The sequence below is a fragment of the Petaurus breviceps genome, unplaced genomic scaffold (assembly GCF_028583685.1).
Source record: "Petaurus breviceps papuanus isolate PSGF00001 unplaced genomic scaffold, PetGlider_PUasm1.0 523, whole genome shotgun sequence".
In the NCBI taxonomy this organism is placed as follows: domain Eukaryota; kingdom Metazoa; phylum Chordata; class Mammalia; order Diprotodontia; family Petauridae; genus Petaurus; species Petaurus breviceps.
The window spans coordinates 1,162,858-1,178,636 of record NW_027186356.1 but is presented as its reverse complement, the minus strand read 5'-3'; the positions used below and the strand labels follow the sequence as shown (position 1 = coordinate 1,178,636).

At 41.4% G+C, this 15,779-nt stretch overlaps 1 protein-coding gene across 3 annotated transcripts in view; it reads left to right on the top strand.

The window, feature by feature from the left end:
* Nucleotides 1-15,779, top strand: part of STK11 (serine/threonine kinase 11) — a 179,057-nt gene that overhangs the window by 101,528 nt on the left and 61,750 nt on the right. For all 3 annotated transcript variants that reach the window (XM_069102023.1, XM_069102024.1, XM_069102025.1), the window contains exon 6: nucleotides 227-354. In XM_069102023.1, the coding sequence (XP_068958124.1) occupies nucleotides 227-354 (128 nt within the window). The remainder of the gene's footprint in view (nucleotides 1-226; nucleotides 355-15,779) is intronic.

Here is a 15,779-nt window from a genome sequence, read left to right as displayed (position 1 = left end):
GTTTTGATTTTCCTAATTTCTTTTTTTTTTAGCTAATTTATTTATGTGTTTTATGTTATGCATTTAAAAACATTATTTCAAGAAAGTGCTCATAGTCTTCACAGAATTACCAGAGGGGGTCCAAGGACCCCCTTGGAAAATCCTAGGGAAATGAAAGGATTGTACTTGGAGATTTCACCAGCAAACTCATGTTTTTCTCCCTGTCTTTCTTTCCTTCCAACTCAAGATACAACATAACAACAGGTCTTTACCCCTTTGAAGGGGACAACATCTATAAATTATTTGAAAACATCGGGAAAGGAGACTACACGATTCCAGGGGATTGTGGTCCTCCACTCTCTGACCTGCTAAAAGGTAAGGAGGCCTGAGGTAATGGTTGTTTGGGGGACTCCTCTGGGATTATTCTTATCACATTAGCCTTTGACTATACTTTGAGTGTAGCAACTCTGGGAGTGGAGAAACCAAACTTTTCCACTTGGCAACTTTATTCAAAAGTTCTCTCCTAGGGCTTCCTTGTGATATGGAAATGACCCAGGAGTCTCATAGGCTAGGCAAAGGGGAGTGCAAATTCTGGCTTTGAGTGTGAGCCTTGTAAATCTGCAGTCTAAGACAAAGGCTAGGTCATATTGGAAGGGCACATCACCAGAATCTTGGCTGCTAGGTAGGCTTTTAGCTATAGTAACTTGGGAAGACTGCTTCCTGAGACATAGTATGAGTACTCACCAACAAAGCCAGAGATCCTTGAAATAAGTAGTGTTTGTTACTGATGCTGAGACATTAAAAAAACAGGGTAGCTGTCCTTGATATTTGAGAAGAACAAACAGGCAGGGAACTTGAATGGTTCTTTAAAAATGCCTCCACTTTTCCAGGGCTTCTACCTGAAGTGGTGCCAAGAGCTACCAGTCCAGTTCATTCAGTTTCTGCCACCTTCTTGCTTTGACAGGACTTTCTATTTCAGCCTGCATTAAGCTCAGCACACCCAACTGTTTTTAGTTCTTTGTCCTCTACTTATCATAAATACTAGCTATAATTTAAGCTTTAATGATAGGTGCCCCTTTACCAAATCCGAGAAATAGCCTATACTTTCTTTGGTTACTTCAGATATTCCTAAAGGTCTCCAGAGTTGAATCTATGCAGAGAATTAATTTAGGGTCATCTAGAAATCTTTCTAGAAAAATTGCATTCCACTAGCAGGCATTCTCTAGGTCACCTTCTTTGAGACTGGAGGAAATTTTCTGACTTTAAGTATCACTTGCATCATCTGGCAACTAGACTTAACTGTGGGGGTTTCATTGGCCTCTTAGGGGGAAAGTATAAGGCAAAATTAAGGGAGGAAGGAATTGGGAAGGAGCAGCAAAGGCCCTGCCACACATTCACCGAATGACCTTGGACATATCCCTTCCCCTCTCTGGACATTAGTTTCCTTCTCTAAAATATCAGAGTTTTAGTTATACCATAGTCTAGAAAGGACATTGACAAACTGAAAGGTGTCCAAAAGGGTGACTGTGTCGAGGAGAATGAAAGCCATGTCCTGTAAAGACCAATTGAATTACCTTGAGTGGTTAATATGAAAAAGAGGGGCTTGCCATCTTCAGGTGTTTGAAGGCCTGTGTTGTATAAGATGATTTAGCCTTGTTCCACTTAACTCCAGAGCAAAAGAGTTAGACATGCAGCCTGCTAGGAACCAGATTAAAATGTAATTGGGAAATAAAAAATGAAAATATGGTAGAACCTAGATGATGGGAATATGTGGTTTTCTATTTGAATTTGACACCCTTGCTCTAGAGGACAGAACCAGAATCAGAGGGTAGAAGTTGTAGAAAAGAAGAGAGATAAAGAAAAACTTCTTTTAGCCATCAAAACTCTCCATGATCCTATGATTTAGAATTCTGCAGAAGTCAAATGGGCACCTTTAGGAAGGGGGAAGAGAGAAAAGACGAGCATTTATGAAGGTCTTATGTGTCAGACATTGTGCTAAGTGCTTTACAAACATTATTTCCTTCTCTCTTCACAACAACCTGTGAGATTAGTGCTATTGTTATAGGTGTTATTGTCATTTGACAGTTGAGAATCAACTGAAGTTGATGGAATTTAAGTGACTTGTCCAAGGTCACACAACTAGTAAGTGTCTGCAACAAAATTTGAATTCAGGCCTTTCTTACTCTAGCCCCACTACACTATCTAGCTGATGTGGTGTCCTCCCCATAACAAAGTTTTAAAGCAAGAGTGGTTGACTGCTTGTTGGGGCCATTTCAGAGGGAAATACTTTTCTAGTATGAGTTGATTTAGCTACCCTCTGGGGTCCCTGTGCACTCTGTGACTCTGTGCCAGGTCTGCTTTTCTTATCTCAAAGCCCCAGTTGGGGAAACACGAGCAGAATTGCTGGTTCCTTGAAGAAGTAGTGACTTTCTTTCAACTTAGACACCTACTTTGATTATATTGTTCAGCCTTCACTTTGAATTTTTTACTCATTGTAAACTCTTTATTTGAATTCTGTGACTTAATGTAATAAGTATTGAATGTGGCCTATCAGGGTAGTGAACCATACCAGACCTCTTTTTTTTTTCCTTAACGTTCATTATCAACCTCAGATCATTCTGAACTTTCATGCTTCTGACCCTAATCTTATAGGTCTGTACTAGTCTTTTAGTCCTTAGCGTTCCTTTCCTGTCTTTAATATCATCGTCTGTGCCCATCTTTTGAAAATCTAAGTTGATTGACAAGTTCTCAATGTGTCTCCATCAGTCTCTTTAGGTAGCTTTTCCTTTTGTTCTTCACTGGAGTCATTTGTGTCTTCAGAATATCATTCTTAAGAACTTCCTATTCCTTTTGTCCTCTTTCCCATGTAGACATTTGAAAGAAGAAGGATCCACTTAGACTTTCTCTAGACTCTTTGAACACCATTCTCCCCAAATTCTTTCCAACTAAACTCAGCGTTTCTCTTCTTCTCTGTCAGAAGACCCTCTCAAGATGGAATGGTTACTTCCCCTCCCCCCTCCCCCCAGACACCCATTATTTCAACTTTAGCAAACAATTCCTGGTTTGGGGGCGAAAACAGATTCAGGAAAGCATCTTTCTCAGTGATTCCTCAGCCTCCTGAAAAACAAAAAAAGGCATTCCATTATCCTCCTGTGTAGCTTAACTTTATCCCAGATGTTTGCACACTATTGAGAAGACAGATGAGAAGTAGTCACTTAATTCTTAGGGAGTGATTAGGAGTTTGTTTGTTTGGGAGGAATGGGTTCTTTTACACATGATATTTCACACTCTTTCACTGAAGATCAAGGAAAAATTATTTTTTAATTTGGCACCTGTTAAGCAAGAGAATTCATAGGCATTAAGGATGTTTTTTGTTACAGGGCACTCCAACAATTCTTTAAGATACTACTCGAGTAAATATTTGTTAAGGAAATCACACACACGTACACATACATATACACATACACACTCACCCTTACCCAACTCAGATGATTCTCAGCTCTGGGCCAATTTAGGCAGCCCCTGAAAAATGGAGAGTTTAGAAGACGCCCTTTGGAAGTCTCGTGTGCCTCTAGTTTTCTTCTTGATAGGGCTCTCCCACTAGGGAATGTAAGATCGGATCATACATTAGATAAACATTTCCACTGTGCTTTGTGTTAGGGTGGATTCGAGTATATATAAGACAGAGCCTTTCCCCTCAACAAGTAAAAAATGTAAGCCATGTACAATGCATAAATATATGCATTGGAATGTTAAATGCTGAAGAGAAATTGAAAGTTATAATAATAGTAATTGCTGACATTTATGTAGCACTAAAATTTGCAGAAGATTTTGCCTATGTTAACTAATTTTGAGCCTCATAATAACCCTGTGAGGTAGGTACTACAAGGACTATTATTGCCATTTTATAGATGAGGAAATGCAGACTCAAGTGACTTATCCAGAGTCACCCAGCAAGTAAGGGTCTAAGATGGAATAGAAACCCTAATCTTTGTGACTTCAAGTCTAATACTACATTATGTCACCTTGCCTCTTATTATGCTGTGAAGTCAAATGGGAAAGCTTGGAGGAGGAGGTATATTTATTTTAAAGGGGACTTTAAGGATGTCAATAGCAACCATTGGCAGAGGGGGAGAGGGTATTGAGGTGTAGAGAACAGCCTAGTCTCTGCTGTATAGGGGGAAGAGCACCAGAGAATTAAAGGGCCTGACTTTGCCTCCTGGCTGACTGGGTAAGTCATTTAACTTCTCTGAGGGATCTGACTAGGTGATCACTGATGTCCGTTCTCATTCTGAATCCTATGATATAAAGCTGCGGAGGCAGCAGATAATTTAGTATGACTGGAATTAGAGCATATGTGCTGAGAGGAGAATAGTGGGAGATCCAGGTTTGGATTTCTAAACTAGCACCAGATTGTGGAGAAAAGCTACTTATTCTAGAGAAAGGATATTTTGCTTTTTAGGCCTTAAAATCTAGTATTGAACAAGGAATCAGGATCCCATACAACTAAACTAAATCAAGGACTTATGTGCTCCTGGGCTTAGTAACTCTGAGGAGAGCAGAATTGGTCTTGCAGGTGTTTTGACCTAATCCTTTTTCTGTTGCATGTCCAGAGTGGTACGGTAGGTGGTGCTCTCTGCACTTACTATAGATTCCCTAGGATTTCCCAAAGGGATATTCTAGGGAAGTTTGGCCTGTGGCAGATGGTATTTTTCCTCCCATGGTTTAGCTGTGCTTTTATAAACTGACCTCCCTCATCCCCAGCATGCCTAGTCACCAAGTGGTTAATTCAGTACCTTTTCAGGTTCTTTGGCAAAAGTTTCTAGTTTTCCTTTGGCAAGCTAGAACTATTTCATAAATAGTTGCATGAGCTTATGCTAGAAATAGCTCTGTGCTGGGTTATCGACCAAAACATTGCTGGCAGAGAGAAGGATATAATTGAAGCCTCTAAGATAATGGCCAGTTTCAGAGTCCATGTAGCATCAGTGATGCGTGTGCACAATTTGTGGGAGCAATTTTCCTGAACATGGAAATTGTTTATATTCTCTTGAATACATGGCAGTTGATGGATATTCAAAAGCAAAAATTTGTTAATTTTTGTACTTAGCACTGAGAAGAAATAAAATTCAAGAAAACTTCGTTTATGCACTCCAGAAGGTTTCAGTGTAGTAGTAGAGATACGATGTGTGATACCCATTGTCAGTGCATAAGGGGACTAGAAAATTCTTTGAGATCAAATGAAGAATGTCTTGCAGGATCTAGAAAGTTTTCCTGGAAGAAGAGGTATTTGATGTGGCCCTTGACAAAAGGACAAATTGGGGAAAAGTGAATTCCAAGCGTTGGGTAACAGCTTGAGCAGGACATGGTCAGGAGAAGGTGTGGAATGCAGTTTTGCTTCAGTATAAAATGGGTGAAGGGCAGTAGTAGAAGCTAAAGCTAGAAATATAGGTTGGACCTAGGTTATAGAGACGTGATTTGGGAGGCAGTAGGGAACTGTTGAGGGTCCAGGAGCTATAGACTGATAGAATTATATTTATGCATTAGAAGGATCAATATGAAAGTAGTGTGTAGGATGGGATGAGGGCTGGGAGACCACTTAAGCTGTTTGGCTGAGTGGGTTAGGCACTGAATTAGGGTGGTGGTAGTACACAGGACAAGGGAGGGACAGAGTCAGATGAAGAGAAAAGGAGCCAGAGTTTAATCTGAATTTAAAGTACTTGTTGAACTGACTAGAAGGGAAGTGTTGCTTGATACCATTGCCTGTTTGCCTATTTTTATGGGAAAACTAGTAAATGGTGTGGAATTGTTTAATGCTCAAGGACAGAAAGGCATATTGAATTGAATTGAGTAAGATCTCCCCACCCCGCAAAGTGGGCTTCATAAAAAATCCTTAAGAGCAACAAGACAAATGATGTCACCCTTAACTGATATTTCAACACTCTCAGGCACAGCGATTAATTGTAAACTAATCATCTGTTAGAGAATAAACATGTCAGCCTAGAAATTTGTGCTGGGCCTGTATAGCATATGGAGCTATGTCCACGCAAGGGATTGTTTGTCCTTGACCCCAAACTTAGAGTTAGGAGTGTTTGTATTTTGCTTGTTTTGACCTGTTTTCTTAGCAGTTCTTTATTCTAAAGATTACCTAGTGTTTAGCCACTGCTTCTCACAGTCAGAGGAAATGGCAGTATTTTCTCTTTTTCTCCTTTGTGTGCTTGTTGCCTTTTTTGACCTTTCCCACTTAATGATCCCCTCCTTATTGAGTTGTTACTCCAGAACACTTGGCCGGCCTGTCCAAAATTAAAGACCTATCTCTAAGAAACTTTAGAAACAATTCAGTATGTCCTCTGCATGCTAATAAATTGAGCTCAACCCCCACCTCAGTAGACAGAGTTGGCTTCTGGCCTCCATGTTAAAGAATCAGCTTGATTTAGCAAATTAAACTTAGGTTTCCAATATTCCTGCCTACAGTTCCACTGGTCAGTGAAATTGAACTCAGTACATCTCTAGCCCTTAATAGTTGTATCCTCTCCTCCTAAGCCCCTTGCTTCTGCTTTGTACCATAGCCAGCCCTGAGATATGGAGAGGCCCCTCCCCTGCCAGCTTTGTGGAGCTTATGGTTCTCTTTACTAGGTCCTTTGCTCAAAGTTCCCTGGCATGACAAAGGAAGTTTGGCTCCCCTCTCTTAGCAGTGCTGTGGGCAGTGGGGCCCCAGTCCAGTTTCTGGGGAAGTTTTTCAGTGATGCTTTTTAAAACTTTTTGTTACTGTTTTCTCTCTTTGTACTCTATACCTCTCTCCCTGTCCCCCTCCACATTTCTTTTTAATTTCCTGTAATCCCATTCTAGATTTTTCATTATTTTAAAGACTGTCTTTTCCCTGGCCCTCCTCCCTTTTCCGTAAAGCCCTACTGCCCTTGTTCTCTTGAGGAGGTGAGCTGTAGGTGTATATTTATAGAAAAAGGTAAAATGCTCTGTGGTGAAAGGGGCTGAGTGGCTTAGTAATTGATCTTACCCTGTTGAAAGGGAAGAGGAAAAACACTTCTCCCCTCGCCCTTACTTAAGAGGTAGTAACAGCAGGAACCTCAGAAGAGATGGCCTGGTGAAGTTAGATAAAGCTTGAAGTTGTTCTTGGAGCTTGATAAAAGGGCAGAGCATTGGGATGGAGCAGAGAACTGCATTTATCAACATTTCTGTTGCCTAACTTGGGGAGCATGCCCAGTATTAATGGCTTTTTCCTTCAGAAACTCACAGTTGGAGTCAAATTCCTTTAGAAGTACCTTAGGCTTAGGAGGGGGATTTGTCTTCTGTTAGGGCAGAACTCTAAAATAGTCATCTTTACACCTAAAAACCCTCTATCTCCTTTAGTCCCCATAGCTCCTCCAGAATTCCTTGGGGTATAAAGAAAGGAATACTATACTAAATGCTAAAGGCTTAGTCTGATATATCGTTATGGTGAGGCTCAGGGACCGTTGGTTTTCAAAGGCTATGACAGTGGAGCTCAAGTGGTTCCTGGTCCTCTGAAGTTGGAAAGACTTTGAATATGGGTCCAATGATGGACTCTATGTTGTCCAGGGACCAAGCAAACATGTTCAGAGAGGCTTGTCACAAATTGATAACAGAGCAGTGAATTTTTGACAATAGCAACTCTTAGACAGTCTGCTGAGTTGCAGAGGGGTGATGAGTTACATCACTGGAAAGAATAACCACCCTGAAGAAACCACAGATCCTTACATAGAGAGACCTCAGCCACATAGAGCAGGAGGAATCCTGGATGTGGAATCAAAACCTGGCTGCAGTATTGGCTTTGCTGTTATCTAGTTATATAACCTGGGCAAGTCACTGTAATTCATTCAAAAAGCCTTGTTGAAGCATGTCTTGAATACTCTATTTAATATTTACTTATATGTCTGATTTTGTTGGTCTGGTCTCTCTCACCCCGTAGAACATAAGCCCCATCAGGGCAGGGGTGGTTTTATTTCTGTCTGATTCCCTAACTCCTGGACAATGCCCAGTGACTCTAGGTTCTCTAGTGCTTTAAAGAGTACAGAGTATTTTCTTTGAACAGTTCTCCAAAGTCTGACACAAGTATTCTTTCCCATCTAACAGATGAGGTTCCTGAATCTCAGAGAACAGATACTTGCTCACAGTTAGTTGCACAACCGATAGCAGAATCAGCCTCCAGGCCTGGGTTTCCCACTGTTTCTCTGGGGCGCTTGCCTCCAGACTCCTTTCCTTCTCAGCTCTGTCTCTGCTCCCTGGCAGTGAGCTCACTTCCACGTGGTATTTGAATTCCATGGAGTTGTTTAAACTCTTGCCAGCCTGTTAAAATATTGTGCTCAATTGGTCCCTGTAACTTTCCTATTTAATTCCCAATGCCACTAAAAAACTTCAACTTTGGAGACTAATGTTCTTGTTTTGCTTCCAGAATTGTTTTACATTGTCTGAGAACAATGCCTCTCCTCTCTGCACCAGAGCTATACATAGCTGGTGCTATTAATCTCGATCTCATAAAATTCAGAGCTGCTTCCTTCTCCTTACCTAGCTCCTCTGCCTCACCTCCCAGTGTTGTCTTCAGTAATTGATTTGTAGGCACAGCTGATTTCTAAGGCTGCCCTCCCTCCCAAGGTGGTCAGACAAATTCGGGAGGGGGAAGTCATGAGTATTCCCTTTGATAGGGAGTTGTGGAGAGAGGGCCGGGTCTGGGAGGAACCCAGAAAGTACCTGAGGGTGATCTGGCTTCAGACCACTACACTGTGGTTCTCTCTGGGACCTGGTGCAAGTCATCCCTCTTCTTTTTAAATTTAATTTGCTAAAATCCTAGTTCACAAACATACCCAAAATAAACATTTCCAGTAGATGAGAAAAAAGAGGATTTTTATGTCCTTTAAAGAGGACTTATGTAGAGCTCACTTTAAAACAAAAAGTATTTGTAATAGATTCAACAACATATTCCTTTCCAAGTGGTCCTGCTTGACTTTGTGCCCTTTGGAGTGTCCTTTGGTACTTTTAAATCCCTTTACTTCCCTAGAGTTCCCTACCCTTAGAACGAGGGGTATTATCTCTCTGGTTCTGCCATATTGTTTCTCTGGCCATCTCTGGGTAGGTGAAGCTGGCCAGATGGGCCAAGGGTTGTCCTGCCCTGCAGTCATTTCTACCTCCTTGTGGTCTGTTAAAGAACTTACAAGCTTACAGCTAGTAAGTCTGTTAAAAAAAAAAAAAACAGCTCATATTCTTTCAGTCACTTACTTTATTAACCCCATCTTCCTTAGTTTCTCATTTGTAAAATGAACTGGAGACACTTAAAGAATAAGGCAGGTCTGGAGCAGCTAGGTGGCACTGTGAATAGAGCACTGGCCCTGGAGTCAGGAAGACCTGAGTTCAGATCCGACCTCATACACTTAACACTTACTAGCTATGTCACCTTGGGCAAGTCACTTAACCCTAATGCCTTAGTTCCTCATCTGTAAAATGAGCTAGAGAAGTTTAAAGAATAAGGCAGATTTCTCTCTCCTTGGTTTCTGAAGTCCTTTGACCCACCTCTGACCCTATTTTTGGTTTTGGCAGTCCTTGAAGGAGGCAGCAGTGATAGCAAATAAGTGCTTCATTCTGGTTGGTGGGGAGAAGACTGCGTTCCTCCTCCAAATACTGAGAAGTCTGGCCCTGACAATAGCCAGATTCTGCCCCAAGGCTATGTAGGTTATTTTCCTGTTTCCCTTCCTAAGGTGCCTTAGAGCAGCCAGTTTGCTTTTTTGGGGGGTGGGGCAGGGGGAGCAGGGAGTGAGGGGAGGGACAACAAATAAGCATTTTCTAAAAATGTAATAGTTTTCTCCCCTAAATAGTTATATGCCTATACAGTCAATAAATCAGCATTTCTTAAGCACCTGCCATGTACCAGGTACTGTGCTAGGTTCTGGGAATATAGATTCCAAAGCAAACTGTCCCTGCCTTCAACGAACTTAGCTTCTTTTGGTGGGTAATGGCATGTAAGTAGAAAATATATACAAAGTAAATACAAGGTAATTGGTTCAGGGGGAAGCCCTGAAGCTTCCTGAGGGTTTCAAGAAGGGCCTCATCGAGAAAGTGGGGCTGGATTCTGAGATCCAGGGGTGAGGTGAGAATGGAGCCTGTGCAAAGGTATCCAGATAGGAATGGGATATTGTATATGAAGGACAATAATGGCTTAGTCTGAAGCAGTCTTATTAGAAGCCAGTAGGGGTGCCACATTGCACAGTGTGCTATGCCTAGATTCAGGATGACCTGAGCTCAAATCTAGTCTCAGACACTTACCTATAAAACCCTTGGCAAATAATTCAACCTCTGTCTCAGTTTCCTCACCTGAAAATGGGTGTAATGGTAGCATCTAGTTGTTGTGAAGATTCAGTGAGATAATATTTTAGAAAACATTTAGCACAGTGCCTGGCATATAGTGGGAGTTTAATAAATACTTATTTTCTTCCCCTGTTATGAAGCACTTTAAGAGCCAAACAGAGGAGTTTTGTATTTTATTCCAAAGGGAAAAGAGAGGCACTGGAGTTTTTTGAGCAGAGAAGTGGTACAATCAGATGTATGCTTTAGGAATATTTATGTGGAGGATAGATTGGATTGCAGGGAGACTGATTTACGGGGTGGTTGTTGTCTGAGTGAAAAGTGAGGAGAGCTGTGTGAGTGGGATGTGAGAGATGTTGGGCAGGGAGAATCAACAAAGCTTGGTGGCTTAGTGCATCTGTGTGAGGATTGCTCCAGAGTTGTGAACCTGGGTGATGAGAAGGATGGTGGTGCCCTTATTAGAAATAGAGAAGCTCAAAAGGCTAGGGAGGAGAGGGAGATGAGGAGTTTTGCTTTGGACTTGTTCATTTTGGGTTGCCATAGAGTGCATCTAGTTCAAAGTACCCAAGAGGTGGTAGGTCTTGTGGGCCTGGGGTTCAGGAGAGAGACTAGGACTGGCTCTGTAAATCTGGGAGTTCCTGCATAGAGATGATAATGAAATATGGCAGCTGAAAATGTGTAGAAAGAAAAAAAGAAATGAGCCCAGAACAGAATTTTGTAGTATACACACAACCAGAGAGTGCAGGACATGAGGAAAGATAGACCCTGTCCTTTAACTAGTTTATGGGAGAAGGGTTTGTACTTTGGCTGTATTTAGAATACAGTATACTTTAATAATAATGAGAATGTGAATTTCAATAGCAGCTTTAAGATTTTTTGGGGTTGTTTTTTCAATTATATCCAACTCTTTGTGACCCCATTTGGGGTTTTCTTTCATACTGGAGTGGGTTGCCATTTCCTTCTCCAGCTCATTTTATAGATGAGGAGCTAAGGCAGATGGGGTTAAGTGACTTGCCTGGGGTCACACGGCTAGTAAGTGTCCGAGGCCAGATTTGAACTCAGGAAGGCTTCAGGCCTCGCCCTCTATCCACTGCACCATCCAGGTGTCCCTAGAAACTTTAAAGGTTTACAAAGTGCATTCTTGCAGTGAATGAATGAATAAATGAAAACATTTATTAGTCAGCAAGCATTTATTAAGATATGTGCTAAGACCTGGGGATAAAAATATTAAGAAGAGAAGACAGGGGTGGCTAGGTGGCGCAGTGAGTAAAGCACCAAGCCTGAAGTCGGGAGGACCCGAGTTCGGTTCCAGCCTGAGACACTTAACACCCGAACAAAAATACTAGCTGTGTAACCTTGGGCAAGTTACTTAACCCCAATTGCCCTCCAAAAAGAAAAAAAAAAGAGAAGACAACATAGAAGAGATGGTTGGTCTAGGGAATCAGTTGGTGAGTTGATGTATAGAATAGTCAGTTGTTTTTGCTTGCAGAAGTGGAAAGTAGGGAGAAGGATAAACATACTCATAGCAGACCAGATGGCAAGATGGCTTACATGGACAGCTGGACAACCTGCTGAAGTAAAACATGGTCTGGTGTCTAGAACCAGCTAGTAAATACAGTAGGTTAAGTGACTTAGATTGCACTCAACTCAATTAAGAATAAATGAGTTGAATGCCCATGACAGATACTCCAGAGATGAGGAGATTAGCTTCCAGGGGACTAGAGGCAGGGTTTCTTGAGTTCAGGGTGTATGTAAAGGGTTCGGCTAGGGAGAATCATGGCAGCTATGGCCTGGGTGGAAAACTTGATAGCTGACTGTTATGTAGTAGTGAAACGTGTGACTCTGAGGGGTCAGTATTACCCTTGACTGACAGAAGAGAAGACTCAAGCCCAAAGATTTACACAAAGTCATATAACTATTTAATGGCAGAACTAGGACTCAAAACCGGGGGTCTTGACATCAGATAATGTTCAGCTCAAACATCACCTTTTCCATCATGTGTCCAACTATGGTCTACACACCCGGCCTGCCTGCTGTTGTTGAATACCCAAGAGCTAATTATGGCTAGATTGGGTCCACGGGCCATGGTTTGCCCACTCCTTTTCTCCATGGAGCCTTCCATGGTCTTCTTCCCCTTTCCACCACCTATTGTAAAATGCCTTCCACACCAAATTACTTTGTTTTCTGTCTTGTCTATACATGTAGTTTCCCTAGTAAACTGTGAGCTCCATTAGGGCAGGGGTTACTTTTGTTACTTTTGCCTTTATATACCCAGCATCTAGCAGAGTATCTGACCCAAAGCAGGTGCTTAATACTTGTTGATTCATTCTTTCCACTAAATTTTGATTAATCAATAAAGGACTATTGCAGCAGATCCTTGAAATTTTTTTTGGAGGGCAATTGCAGTTAAATGACTTGCCCAAGGTCACACAGCTAGTTTTGTGTTAAGTGGCTGAGGCTGGATTTGAACTCAGGTCCTCCTGACTCCAGGGCTGGTGCTCTATTCACTGCACCACCTAGCCACCCCCAGATCCTTGAATTTTATACCAACTTAAGAAAGACAAATCTGGACCTTTGAATACTGTTATAACAAAGAATCCTAAATTTAGACCTGGCAAAGACCCTACAGGCCATCAGATTCACCCCCCACACACACACACACATACACACTTAACAGAAGAGGGAGTTAAGGCAGACATACGTTAGATGGTTTGCCTAGTGTCACACAGTGTCTGAAACAAGATTCAGCCTGGGTCTTCCTGACTCCCAAATCTAGAGTAATAATAATAACAGCTTATATATAGCTTTAAGGTATGCAAAGCACTTTATACATATTACTTGATCCTCACAGAAACCCTCTGAGGTAGATGTTACTATTGTTCCAATTTTATAGATGAGGATACTGAGGCTGAGAGATGAAAAGTCACTTACCTAGAGACACAGAACCAGTCAATGTCTGAGGCAGAAGTTGGGCTCGGGTTTTCCTGACTAACCCTCTTTAATGACTCCCCACCATACAAACAGCAGGAATTACATGGAACCTTAGAACTTCCCGTTTAGATGCTAGAGCTTCGAGAGATCCTAGAGGTCCTCTAGAGTCTGGACCATCAGGGATGGCATCATGGACCCTTTGTGGATTCTGGCTCAGATTCATGTTGTTAAATTCATCCGATAAAATACAGACAGCTCTAGCTTCATGAAAATTCACATTATGCATATTTGAGGGCAGGCAGCCGAGGTGCAAGTGCAGCCTGGTTCTAGGATCCTCATTCCAGGCATTGAAGCCACAGAGGGCCACGTGAAACCCCTTGAGGGTAGGGGAGGTCCGAGAAAGGGGCCACTTATGTTAAGTAAGAACTGGCTGTATGTAGGATTACAAAGAAAGCCAATTATATTAAGGATACTTATGAAAATATTCAAAACTTCAAGTTAGCCTCCCTTATCCTCTCCCTGCCATTCTCTTTGGAAACCCCAGAGTAATATCTTGTAATCTAGTCCAAGCTTCTTGTTTTTGAAGAGGAGGAAACTGAGGCTGAGAGAGCCTAAATCTCATACTTAAAGTCATACTGGCAGTAAGTGGTAGAGCCAATAGTGGGACCTGGACCTCTGATTTCAGATTCTAGGTTCCTTTATCACAGTGGAGTTGTAATTCCTATATGCAGGAAGCTCTCTTAACCTCCCTCATACCTAGCTTCTCCATTGGTAACATGGAGATAATACTTGTGTTCCCTTCCTCACAGAATTGTTATTTGGAAAACTTTAAAGCACCATGTAGGGTGTCTCAAAAGTTTTAGTGTACTAAAATTAAGACTTTTGGGACACCCTGTATAAGTAGTAGTTGTTACAGCTTTAGTGATCTGTAATCTTATCTCATGGGTACCCCCTCTACTGGTGCAGTTCACTATACATACATCCAGTTTCATACTGTACAATTCTCATCTGTAATCTTTCTGTAAATTCTCCAGATTGCATCTACTCAACATCTTAGAGAACTTGTATTTTATCTATGGATGCAATGTATTTTATGTACACAATTATTCTTAGCAATTTTGGGGGAAAGGGTGTTATTTTTAGCCTAGAATCCTAGTCTAGCAAAAGTGTCCTTTCCTGAAGGGGGCCCCTTTAGGAATCCAAATTCAAAACTGTCTTTAGTGGTAGCAGCTACATTTGTTATATTAAGTCATACTTGACTCAATTTGCTTGGTAAATTTCTCCCTTCTTGAAAATAACCATATGTGAAATTGATTCTCTGATAAATTATTGTTTTAGTTTACTCTGAAGTATATAGTGAAGAAACAAAGGTGCTTACCTCTCTTGTCAGATCATTATTATATATACTTTTCCCTGGTCATTATCTGACATGCATCTAGCCAATCAGATGTAGTAAGGGACCTTGGGGGAGAAATCTTATAATACTATGGTGGCATTTTACTTTATTACCTGACCTTTCAGGATGATAGGTCAAGATGGAAGTTTATAGAAGAGTAAGGGTAAACCCTGCCTGCTTAACTGTTGGGCTACAGCTGATTGTGTGTCTTTTGTAAAGGGAGGAGATGAAGTTGAATGAAACTTTAGTTTTAATAACTTAATTCAGGCTTGTTATTGTCATGAGAGCCACAGAACAGGGTGGAGGAAACCTACTTGCCCCTCCCCCACCATAATTTAAAGGAAGTTACTTTGGATCCACTTGTCTCCCACTTCCAGCTTTTTGGGGCAGATTCCTGCTTGACAAAGCCAGTTGTATGGGGTACCTTGATTATTAAATAAACTCCATGAGGGTTGAGAAGAACATGTGTTTAGTCTTATTTGGGTTTTTTTTACAGCCCTGCACATAGTAGACATTAGTAAATATTTGTTGAACTGAATTGAGTTTATTTCACATGTTACATAAGGTGTCCAGCAGGTGGCAAGAGGGCCCACAGAGCTGAGTTTCTGCATACTTCAGCTATAGTGATGCTTCTTCCCTGTGAGCTTGAGAGGCAGAAAGATGGGAATGCCTGAGACATAAAATTGCATTATGATTAAGCTTCAAAAGATCTGTGAGCTCATCCACTTTGAATCCTCTCTCCACCCTTTCACATCTTAGTAGACAATTCCTGAGTCACTATGGCCAACCTTCTGGTCATGAGCCTTTGTGAACAAGTCAATCCATCAATTAATAAAACATTTATTAAGCACCTTCTAAGGGCCAGACATTGTACTAGCTCCTCGCATGGAATCTAGCAATAGATTTAAAAAATTAAAAAATAAATATCAAAGTCCTTACTCAAGAAGCTTATAATCTATCAGTGGAAAGCAGGACTATCCATTTGGGAGAGATTATTAGAGTAATGAGAAAACCCTAAATTTTGGAGTTGGGAGGAGCCATAGGTCTTCAAACTGTGACTCTCTCTCTCTCTCTCTCTCTCTCTCTCTCTCTCTCTCTCTCTCTCTCTCTCTCTCTCTCTCTCTCTCTCTCTCTCTCTCTCTCTCTC